This window comes from Chionomys nivalis, chromosome 17 (genome assembly GCF_950005125.1).
Source record: "Chionomys nivalis chromosome 17, mChiNiv1.1, whole genome shotgun sequence".
NCBI classification, from domain to species: domain Eukaryota; kingdom Metazoa; phylum Chordata; class Mammalia; order Rodentia; family Cricetidae; genus Chionomys; species Chionomys nivalis.
Genome location: NC_080102.1, coordinates 52978573 through 52991250, shown reverse-complemented (window position 1 = coordinate 52991250; position 12678 = coordinate 52978573). Strand labels below are relative to the sequence as shown.

General features: G+C 39.6%; 1 protein-coding gene across 1 annotated transcript in view; it reads right to left on the bottom strand.

Annotated features, from left to right (window-relative positions):
• Arid2 (AT-rich interaction domain 2) overlaps positions 1-12678 on the bottom strand; it is a 140231-nt gene that overhangs the window by 36337 nt on the left and 91216 nt on the right. Inside the window, exons 13-15 of the mRNA XM_057791755.1 lie at positions 10784-10918; positions 9350-9546; positions 6137-8979 (exon numbers count right to left, since the gene is read on the bottom strand). Coding sequence (XP_057647738.1) covers positions 6137-8979; positions 9350-9546; positions 10784-10918 — 3175 coding nt within the window. The remainder of the gene's footprint in view (positions 1-6136; positions 8980-9349; positions 9547-10783; positions 10919-12678) is intronic.

Below are 12678 nucleotides of genomic sequence, written 5' to 3'. Positions count from 1 at the left end.
AAATTTTCTTAAAGGAAGCATCTGCCAAGGTTAATGAACTTTCTTCATTTAGTCACTACTGCCTTTCAATTGTGAGTCTTACTGACCATCCTGCCCAATGTGTGTATAAAGGCTTACTGACTTTCACAAATGGTTATGAAAGTCTTATTGGGTCACAGAAAACAGTAACAAGTAACATCATGTGAGTTTCTACTCCCAAATGTTAACAAGGGATTATGGCAAGAATGACTGAAGTTAGTCTAAGTTGTGAATTAAAAATGAATAAAAACATATTAGTCAAATGCAATGTGTAGAATATTTTAGTATCCTCATTCAAACAAACAACACAGACACAAAGGCACAGACAGACAGACAGACACACACACACACACACACACACACACACACACACTCTTACTTTAAAAGACAACTAGGGAAGAAAACCTGGCATATAAACCAGTGAAAGGAATGTAAAGGAACCATTACTTCTGTTAAGTAAAATTTGGTATTACAGTGCATGCATCCATTTAAAAGAAATAAAAATTGAAATGTAGTGAAATGAAATGTTTGTATTTGTTTTGGAGGAGAGGGGAGGGCATAAGGGAACCGAGGAATCCAAAACAGCAAAATGTGACTAATATCTGAAGGTGGCTGATTCTGTCATTAGAGAACATATACATATATATTTTTAAATACTCCGGTACATTAATATATTAAGAATTAGGTTTTGGGAGCTGGAGAGATGTTCTTCAGGAGACCAGGGTTCAATTCCCAGCACCCACATGGAGGCTTCATAACCATTCCAACCCCAGCTCCAGCTCAACCAATGCTCTCTTAATGCACCAGGCATGCTTATGGCACACAGACACACATACAGGCAAAACACCCACACTCATAAGATAAATAATAACTAAAGGCCTTTTGTACAAGAATGCAAAGCTGGCCTCCTATCCCTTGGCATGGTTTCTTTTTTTTTTTTTTTTGGTTTTTCGAGACAAGGTTTCTCTGTAGCTTTGGAGCCTGTCCTGGAACTCCCTTTGTAGACCAGGCTGGCCTCAAACTCACAGAGATCTGCCTGCCTCTGCCTCCCGAGTGCTGGGATTAAAGGCGTGTGCCACCACCGCCTGGCCCTTGGCATGGTTTCTAGTGACTACAGAAGGCTAGCCACAGCCAGAACTCAGACAAAGACACAGAAAGCTACAAGAAGGATTTCAAGATATCTGAGCCAGAGGCATATTGTGTTATCATTTGTTACTGAGAAGAACTAGGGCTTTTTCCAAATTATGCTTTTTAAAAACAGTGTGAAAAAGGCTTAATTGAACAAGCAAATAGCAAAATTAATATAATGCAAGGGATGTAAAAAATTGTTTTGTTTTGTAATATAAAATTAACAAAAATGTTCACAAATATGGCAGATTTAGTTTCTGGAAACAATACTATTCGTTTTGTTAAACTATGACCTTGTTTCCTTTTATTGTCTGTTCAAGAACAAATTATGGCTAAAAATTCTACATACCACTGATAATACTTTGATATAATTCTTGGATCTCTTTTTAATATTAGTAGTAAAAACCTTTGAGTAACATCTAACCTGAGTTATAATGGAGGGGAGTCTGGCAGCCAGGAACTGTAGCAGGCACTTCAAAGGCTCCCGAGAATTAGAGCTGTACACAGACTGTGAGTATGTGCCTGCACTTAGTCTGGATGTGTAGCTCTTCCACAGCAGAATGGAGAGAAATAGCCATCACTGGGAAAATGAGGACTCTACACCAGCTAACTTTCTTGCGGCTGTACTAATTCCATTTTCTTTAACTACAGGTTAACCGTACTGAATGTGACAATCCAAAATGTAAGTTCTAAAAATTTGAAACTTTCTAAGCACTGGCATGACAAGTACAAAATTCCCTTCTATGACCCTTCTGTACTATGCACAGTCACAAAACATATTGTATATATATGTGTATATAAGATAAATGTTTACATACAAGATACATAAAAAGGAAACATATTTTGTGTTTAGATTTGGTTCCTATCCTTAGGATATCTCATTAAGGTCTTCAAATATTTCAAAATTAAAGAGGAGATAACAGGAAAATGTGTAAAACATTTAGTCAAAGCACTTTGGATAGGGGCTTTAGCTTCTACTAAACTTTTTACTCTTATTAAGAATATATATATATTAGCCCTTGTAAGAACAGGTAGAAAGACGGTGGGCAGTGGTGGTGCATGCCTTTAATCCCAGCACCTAGAAGCAGAGGTAGGTGTATCTCAGTGAGTTCGAGGCCAGCCTGGTCTACAGAGAAACTTTTAGGACAGCCAGGGCTATACAGAGAAACCCTGTCTCGAGAGAAAAAAAAGAAGAGGAGGAGGAGGAGGAGGAGGAGGAGGAGGAGGAGGAGGAGGAGGAGGAGGAGGAGGAGGAGAAGGAGGAGGAGAAGAAGAAGAAGAAGAAGAAGAAGAAGAAGAAGAAGAAGAAGAAGAAGAAGAAGAAGAAGAAGAAGAAGAAGAAGAAGAAGAAATACAACAAAAAAGGAAGTTAGATTTCTTGGTAAAGTCTTTCTCAGTTATTGCAATATGCAATTACAATACAAATCTCAGCAATAGATTAGAAACACTGAAATGGCATCCTGTGGCTTTTGTTAAAATGATTTCTTATAACACTTAAATGTGCCCTCCTGAAGGCTAAAGATTCTCCTTCTAATGGGATGAGGCAATTCCTCAAAGTCCTTTTCAAAGGGAGGAATAAATTGAGCATGGTGGATCAGATTTGTAAACTGACTATAAACTCAGAAACCAGGAAAGAAGGTTGAGAGAGGCCAAACTGAGCTACATAGTAAGATACTGTCTCAGAAACCAAACCAAAACAGGAAGGGAAAAGGAAATAAGCAAAAAACACTGCACTATATCACATTGAAAATGTGTCCTGTGAGAACAGGGAACTAAGACCTAATACACATAAAATATGTGTTAGTCACAACTTAATAAATGATTGTGATACAAGAATTTAACAAGTTACCAAAAGCTGGGCATGGTGGCACACACTTGTAATCCTAGCAGTTCAAGGTCAACCTGTTCTACACATAGTTGAGTTCAAGGATAGTCAGAGCTATATAGTAAGACCCTGTCTCAAAAAATAAAAACAAAAACCAAAACAAGTAAGCAAACAAACAAAACACAAGTCATCAGATCATGGGATAATTAACAGATACAGAATGTTCAATACATGTTTTTGCATGATGCTGAAAAAAACTTTCATTTATTTTTAAGTCTTTTAGTCATTTTTACTTGTAAATATGTTAATGCAGGTTTTGTTTGTTTTGCTTCTAACAGACATCAATTCAAGGAAAGTGCAGAAGGTAGGCCATCTGGAAATGGTACTCCATAAGCAGCATTCAGAACTTGCAAATATAATAGATTTTAAATGAGCAGCTATAAATAAGGAAATCTGCCTTGAAGCAGGAACAACTTTAAAATTTCTCTACATATTTCTAGTTAAATATCATTTAAATGTAAAACTTATATTTTCACACCACTTATTCTCAAGTATTCTTTGTCACTTCAGACTTCTATAATTAAATTAATACAGCTGATTAACAGGAGAAACAAAATCAGTAAGAAAAAGTGGCATGATAAAGGCAGTAGGAAGGATTATCTACTGCACTGCTCGAGCCTTACAGCGCTGCACACTCTGAAAGTCTAGTTACCCCTTTCTAGGGACTATACTCCTTCTTGGCATCCCTAGATCCTTTGAAATAGTAGAGAATGCTGGCTCCATTTGAAAAAACAGCACATTTACAAATCCTCTGCCTTCTGTGCTGATGCAACAGTGGCATGAATGTTAAGGAGTAATCAAACTTCCTGATTAGATTTCAGGTTTGCTCCATAGGAGAGAATTCGGTCCTGTACTGTAAATCTGGTCGAGAGATTATAAGCTATGAAGGTCGCTGGCCCTACAGGGCGACCTCCTGCTACTACTACTTTGCTAAATATACACTGAAATGTTGACTATAACTAGACATTTAGTAAATTTGATTATTATATATGTGAGAATCTCTTGTTTCATCTTGATTATAGGCCTGACTAGATAGACACATTGTTAAGCTGCCATCTAAGTATTTGTTTATAACCATAGATTTGTGCTACTCTCAACCGTGGTCAGAGAAGTACCTCTGTGTAGTTGGCAGAAGTTAATGCAAAGACTCATACCTGGTCAAAGTGCTGGGAATAAGTCACTGTTGAGTGCTCAGACCTACTAAAAACATCTGTATGCATCTACTGCCTCCTATTCCAGGTCTCTAAGGCTCAGGGATCACTGTGGATAATAGGATAGATCAAATGTAAGAACTGGAAGATGGGAGGATGCTGTGAAATGCTGACTTCTGAACCTGGTGTGGTCACTGCACTCATTAACTCACAAGTGCCAGTTTCTGAACACAAAATCAAGCCAGTCGACATTCCACCATGGCTTGTAGCCCTGTCCCATGCTGAGGAGTTACTGGCAGTTGACGGCTGCTTGAAGGGTCATTTTTCCTCAGAAACGTGGCATCTGGAATGGGTTGCTCATACTCTGGATGATTCTATGCTCATATGCATACGGGTACTATTAATTAGACTCAGTGGGTTATAAAAAGAGATGGGTCCAAGCACAGTGGGTAAGAGATGAGACCCCTCTCATATGATATGATTCAAAAACGTATAAAATCATCAAACAATAAAAATGTTATTTAAAATGCTCTATTTTGGACTCTGTAAGCTAACAATTTAAATAATGAACAAAATGGCATTAAACCAAGGCCTAAAAATAAAACCTTGAGAGTGAATAAGGAGATTTAAGAAGCTGGGTAACAATGAGATTGGTTCCTCAGGAGTAAGCAGGCTCTTAAGATGGCCCAACAACTGTCATTAACACTGGACTTGGGTTGTAAAGTCCGTCCCATGTATCTAGCCCATACAAGTGCTTCATCTTACATATGGGGCTGAAGTGGACCTGAACCATTATGGGATGTCTACCTGAAGCAGACACTATATTAAACACCACACAAAGGAAGCATATGTTTTTGTTTTTATCATGTTCACAGACCTCATGCATACTTCATCTCTTTTCTTGCAACCAAGTATCAACTTTGGAGATAAGAGGCTTTGGGACTGTCTAAGTATTGAACCCAGGTACTTAGATAGGCAAAACAAGCCACTCACGCTACCATTCAGTTATACTCTCAACTCAGAACATAGCTTTTCTTTTTTTAATGGATTGTGTTCTCATAGGAAGTTAGTAGAGTTTAGTACAAAATGTTTCAGATCAGTAACAAAATGCATAATTTTAATGGCCTGAGCCATCTGCATATAACTAATATGGTTAAAATTTTAGTATTTGTCCCCTAAACTGATCATTTAGTAACACTAATGTCTTTTACACAATAGTTTAAATAATTAAAATGTTAGATAAGACAAGTTTCTATAGCTGTAGAGAGAAATGATGTGAACAGGAGAGCAAAGCTCATGACTTAAGAGCTGCCTTCAGTCCTGAATGAGTTATTTGGCATCTGAGATTTTACCTCTACTGCAGTGTAACAGTTCCCATGTTAACAGGAGTCTTGAAGATTTGATGAGAAAATGGTGAGGTCCTAACACCAGTTAACATTACCGTTCTTGGTTACTGAGCTTAAGAACACACAAAATGAAGGTAAATTCCGTAACATTAGAGTTCTTCTGTAATGTAGTTTGGTTCACCATCATTTTATTTAGAGTTCTTAGAGACTCCAATAGAAAAACAATCAATCAGATACATATATATATATATATATATACATATATATATATAAAATCAAGATGAACTAAGAAGTTCACATATAGTAAAAATTAAAAAAAACTCAACATTACATCATTTAAGTGAAAATGCTAACACATGGCGTTATGAGTAAAAGTGCCTTAGAATTTTCTACCAATCACTGGGCATCCGCCATCGAAGATGAACCTGCATACACATAACTGAAAAAATCCTTACGTTGAATGCTAGAGTGAAGAACTGAAAACTGTTTATAAACAAGGAGCAGGGAAGTGTGACACTTTAAATGCTTAAACTGAGACTTACATAATCATTTACCCTTCATGTTTACAGGCACCATTTTAGCGAGACAAACAAAACAAAAGGACTCACCTGTGGAACCACACTCTGTATGTAGGGTGGTGGGTGCTGCTGCTTCTGCTGAGCAGCACTTTCTATTGCCGCTTTAGCTACAGTGCTTGTATTCACTCCTGCTGGTACAGCAACCATCGTTGCACTGCTGCCAGCATTGTTGGGGTCACTGATTGTAACAATTCTAACTCCTACTTTATTTGGAATTCCTGGGACTGCTTCCCTATCATTATCTTCTGCTGGCCTCTTTACAGTTTTGCATTCAGCTGTGCCATTTGTAGACCGAACATCAGATGATAGGGCAGAATGGGACACTCTAGATCCTGAGTGGGGGACGGCGAGGATTTGATGACCCTGTATAACAGGGGTTGTAGAATGTGGTGAGACAACCACACTTGGGCGTTGCTGAGGCACATCTGAATTCAAACTTGAAGCTAGAGGTCCATTAGGCAAATCAGTACCACTGAATTGCTGTGTTGCCACACTTGAAGCTTCCTGCATACTGCTTGTGGACGGTGACCCACCCAAAGTTAACACAGGTCCATTAGAAACTCTTTCTAGCTGATCACCTTTGGCAGTATCTTGCTGAGTAGCATCTGAAGTCCCCTGCAGTTCTACTGGAGATATCTCACCATTTCCTACATGATTAGAAGTTTTGTGATTTGGAATGTTTTTGCTTAAATGAGAACCATCTCCTTTATCAAAATCACATATCCCATTAACGAGTGTTTTTTTCAAATCACTTTTTATATCCTGCATGTCCATTTGTTCTGAGTTCTGTTTTCCAGATGCTCCATTCTCACCTAATTCCAAGGATGGCCCATTACTAATTAGTGAGCACTGATTGGTCTCACTGTGAATTTTCCCTGAGTTTGAAGGAGGTAGACTTGAGTCACTGTACTTTCTTCCATTTAAAAGACTTCCCACCTGCATCTCACTTTCACTTGTATCCCCATTGCTGGTGTTTGTAGTTCCTCGTCGGCAAGACGGATTCTCCATGACTTCAATTTTCCGTTCATGAACATGTAAACCTGTTGCTTCCTTTGCTTCCTCCTCCTTTTGGCAAATTATTTTATCGCCTTTGAATGGGGGGGTAGCAGTGGTACATGGTGATTGTCCAGCTGGAAGCGTTTGCACCTGAAGTCCGGCTCCCGCCTGTGCTCCGCTCATGCTAATTCCTGCTGGAGCAATGAGCTGAGCTGCATTTCCCTGACTCACAGTCGCAGTTGCAAAACTGGTATTTGGCACAACTGTAATGGTTACCTGGTTGCCAGAAGTCCCTTGGAAAATTGTTGCTGGGCTATTTGAGATCAGTGGACCCGGCAATATTTGTAAGTTCGAAATGGGCACGGTTTGCACTCCCCCTGTTGGTGGCATTGCACTTTGGACCAACTGAACATTTTGCTGTCCAACTAATAGCTGTTGAGCTGGAGTTTGCCCCTGTACTCCAAAACCAGCTGCTTGGTTATTGGCCACCTGATAGACCACCTGAGGGCTAGGAGCTCTTGCATTGTTAGGGGGAGGAATCTGTGGTGCTGGGAGGATAAGCTTACCCCCTGGGGTTGAGGGACCCCGCTTTGGAAGCAGCAGTTGTTTTATCAGACTAGACTCATTGGATGCAGGCTGGGCAACTCCTGCATTTGTTTGCTGGGGCTGAACTTGCATCTGTACTTGTTGTGGCTGTTGAACTTGTACCTGTACCTGCTGGGTGGGAGGTGCTGGTGAATGCTGCTGCTGTTGCTGCCTCTTCACAGACAGCATTTGACTGACAGTAGGAGGTGGTCCCTGTGATTGAAGAGTGGAAGATGATGACATGGCAGTAGGGACTTGGTTATTAGGAGCTGGGACAGGTGATGGCGAAGAAGATGGAGTTATGTTTGGTTGCCCAGTTAGCTGAACTGTCTGACCAGCTGGGAGAGCTGCCGGATTAGCAAGAACAATTTGGTGAATGGCTGGTGCATAAGTCTGACCTTGTTGAGCTGGCTGGCTTACAATCACTACACTTTGCTGGGTTGGCTGCTGTGGTTGCTGAATAGGCTGCTGTACCACTGTTGGTGAAACTTGCTGAGAAGGAAGCGGTTTGGGTGCAATGTTCTGGAATCCTACCCTGGAGGGCTGCGGACTTGGAACACCAGCTATGGTAACCACCTGTCCTGTAGCTACCTGGAAATTCTGGACTGAAGTTGCTGAAACGATATTGGATGCTGAAGTTGTTACATACTGTGGGGGTGCTATGATAACAGTGTCTTGTGGCTGGCTACCAGCTGCTGTCTGTTGAGATGAAGTGTGCATAGGCTGTGGTGATGTGGTGATTAACTGTTGACCCTGTGAAACTGTAGACGTACATGCTGGTATGTTCTGTACTCTTCCAAATATATGACTCTGTGGTACAGTTTGCTGAATTACTGTAACAGGAGTGCCTGAAGGTATCTGTCCTGGTACCACTGTATGCAATGACGATGGTTGTGGCATCACAGATGAATGGTGAAGCAATGTCTGAGAATTCACAACTGTAACAGGTTGTGGCCCTGTACTATGATTCTGAACCACAGAACTCTGTGCAGGTCCTCCTCCTAGAGCAACACTCACAGGAACTGCTGTCTGGGGCATAGAATTCTGAATTACTGTTGCCTTAACAACTTCACAAGGGATTGGAGCTTTATTCTGAATGACAGTCACTGGAGTATTTTGTTGCTGGTGGGTATGAACTGAAGGATTTGGCGGAATTCTAGAAACAGTCTGTGCCACAGTATGAACACCTTGTACTGGAAAAGACATTTGTGTTGCGGTCAAATTCGAAGATTGATTGGTAACAGAAGTCCTCTGAAAATGATTTCCTACAGCTTGCGATCCATGAGGGATTCCTGTATGTATGGGAAAAAGGAAAGTTCCAAGTGAAATGACTGCAAGAAGCCAAATTTCGTTTGTCTTATTTAATACAAAAGGGCGGGTGTTATTAATGCCCCCAAAAGAGGAAACATTCGATCGAGCATGATAACACCCATGAGAAGCACTGTAAAAAACACAGGACATAGTCATCACTTAATATACATAACATGCATTTAAATTCTGGTCATACACAAGCAATATTTAAAAAATTTAAAAACTTGAGTGAGTATGCTGCCTTTTGCCTGTTAATCCCACTTTCAGGAGGATCCCAAGTTTGAGGCCAGCATGGGTTGTACAGCAAGACCTGCCTATGAATACAATAATATTAAAAATTAAAATTAATACCTGCAGGTGAAGGAGCTGGAGATATATCAGCAACAGAATCAACACGGACAACAGGAGTGGAAACTGGCTGCTGCTGATAGTACATCTGGATGGGGAGTGGAATAGCCCTCCGCTTCACTCCTATTACATGGATATGTGCCTGTCCACTGTTACTGGAATCCTCCACTCTCTTCACTGTATGATTTGGAAAAACTGTTCTGTAAAATAACACATACTCAATTATGAAAACCAGCAAAAGAACACAATACCGCCTCCAGTAATGCTTAGAGCACTGCCACTGCTACTAGTGTATGGACCAACGTGCTTCACAACGTAAGATTCTACTAGTGTATGGACCAACGTGCTTCACAACGTAAGATTCTACTAGTGTATGGACCAACGTGCTTCACAACGTAAGATTCTACTAGTGTATGGACCAACGTGCTTCACAACGTAAGATTCTACTAGTGTATGGACCAACGTGCTTCACAACGTAAGATTCTACTAGTGTATGGACCAACGTGCTTCACAACGTAAGATTCTACTAGTGTATGGACCAGTGTGCTTCACAACGTAAGATTCTACTAGTGTATGGACCAACGTGCTTCACAACGTAAGATTCTACTAGTGTATGGACCAGTGTGCTTCACAACGTAAGATTCTACTAGTGTATGGACCAACGTGCTTCACAACATAAGATTCTACTAGTGTATGGACCAACGTGCTTCACAACGTAAGATTCTACTAGTGTATGGACCAACGTGCTTCACAACGTAAGATTCTACTAGTGTATGGACCAACGTGCTTCACAACGTAAGATTCTACTAGTGTATGGACCAACGTGCTTCACAACGTAAGATTCTACTAGTGTATGGACCAATGTGCTTCACAACGTAAGATTCTACTAGTGTATGGACCAATGTGCTTCACAACGTAAGATTCTACTAGTGTATGGACCAATGTGCTTCACAATGTAAGATTCTACTAGTGTATGGACCAGTGTGCTTCACAATGTAAGATTCTGCAAGAGTGGAATGCAAACAAAGATATGTAGACGATTAATTCTCTAATTAAAAACCTTTCGTTATTAACAATGTTGGGTTTTAAGCAATTCCACATATAACCAGTTTTAAAACATATTTTTATGAATTTAGCAAAGTATCAAAAAATCTCATCATCGGTCAGATGCATATTACATATTAGAATTCAAGACTTAAGAAGAACTATGTCTTCAACATGCCAAAGTAGATAGGAGAAAAAGGAAAATTTGATTTCTTTTCTTTCTTTGATAAACCTCACCCTGCCTCAACACTGTGACTTTACTTAAGCCTCCACTGCACGAAGCCAACGTGTGGGCAAGTTCAAGCATGCACAAGTCAGCCTTGTGGTGTTTTCTCTAGTGTGCAAGAGCAACCAACATGAATGAACTTTACTTTGAAAACCCATGCACTTTACCTCAGGCACCTGTAAAACCCAGTTGATGTGAGGATGCCTCCACGAGCTAATTTACTACAAGTTGAGAGATACTCAGAATACATTTCTGCTCGCGAGACTGAACAATCTGGATTTACTTCAAAATGAGCATTTAGCCTAAAAAAGAGAGAGATTAAGGCATTATATAAAACTGGAAACCCCATCTTTAGCTATATTTAAAGATAATATGTTATACTAATACTTCAAACTAACCACATTTTACTACATCATACATCAGGAGTAAAAAATACACACTGGGTTTTTGACAGATTTAATGAAACAGACCAATTGCTTATCACACTTACTGCAGTATTATAAACAAAAGCCACAGCCACATCACAGCACAGGAAGGAAGATCTGTTAGCAGCAAATGTTCTCTAAGAAGAAGTGTTACCCAATGGTTATCTGCTGGTGTACCTGTCTTGCAATAATTCCTAATCAAAGATAACATACTATGCACTGAGATCAAGGAAATAGTGGGAAACTGAACTCACTTTTTCTTTGCTCCTGGGTCAAATTTCTTCAGCCACGAGTCACCAAAGCTTTTTTCAACTATGCCATCAAACAACGACATACTACAAACTGCCACTCTCATCTCAAAACACTTTCACTTGCTACTTGATAACAAACTAACATATACTTCTGTTTAGAGTAACTTCCATCTATAGGATTATAAGTAAGTGTGATAAGCAATTGGTCTGTTTTATTAAATGTGTCAAAAACCCAGTATGTATTTTTTACTCCTGACATATGTAGTAAAATGTAGTTAGTTTGAAGTATTAGTATAATACATTATCTTTTAATATAGATAATTATATAGGATTAGAAATCTAGTTAGCTTTATAAAATCTCTTTCTAGAACTCACTTTGCAAAATAGGCCAACTTGTTTCTTATATGTTTCATCAAATAGTAACAATGATAAAATATTTTCTTTCCTCCTTGTCAGAAAGTGGCAGGAATATAACTGGGATGTGAAAAGTCTGCACGCACGCACACACACACACACACACACACGGTTTAATGTGGTGGTGGTTTGTGTTCCTTCCAACTTTCACAATCCTCTGTGGCCTTAGAGTTCAAGAGCAGACAGAAAACATCATTTACTTTGTTTTGTACTGCAGAAGGCTAATAAATCCCACTGGCATTACAAGAGTCCTCAAGAATAAAGGGTTAATGTGCAACAATCCAGAAAGAAGGTGAAAAAAAAAAAGCAGACTGAGATATTGGAAACCAAAACCTGGTCAGAACAGAGCACAGCCGTCTGGGAGCACTCAGAAACAAGACACGAAAACGGCACCGTAGCAGTGACAGGAGTCTGGGCTGGACATGACAATGGAGGATGGGAGAGGAGGAGTTTTCAAGTGGTCACATAAACAATGTTTGCACAGCTCCTACCAGGGCCTCGGCAGCTCTGCACATGCTTTGCTCAGAGCGGCTTAGATTAGATGACACCGTCTTCTCAGAGAGGCAGTACTGTCAAGTTGTTTATCCTAAGGTAGACACATCAGCTATTCTATCATGTGATTAATTCTCCCTTATTAATCATGGAAAGGAAGCTGGACTACCTTTGAATAAGCCAGGTGTGCTGGCAGCTGCCTGTAACCTCTGTACTTGAGAGGCAGAACACATTCAAGGATACCCTGGGCTACACAGGAAGGACCTGCCTCAAACACAAAAACAAAATCAAAGAAGATATTTATCAAAAAAAAAAACAAAAAAAAAACCTGGTTCTACTTTTTCCAACACTAATCCAATTTAGTTTTAACAAAATAATTTGACAAAAAAGTACTTTCTACTGACAAATATTATTTTCTACAATGCAAAAAAAATTGTTTTAACACAAATTCTATTGCAGAGGCATTAAATGTCATAATTT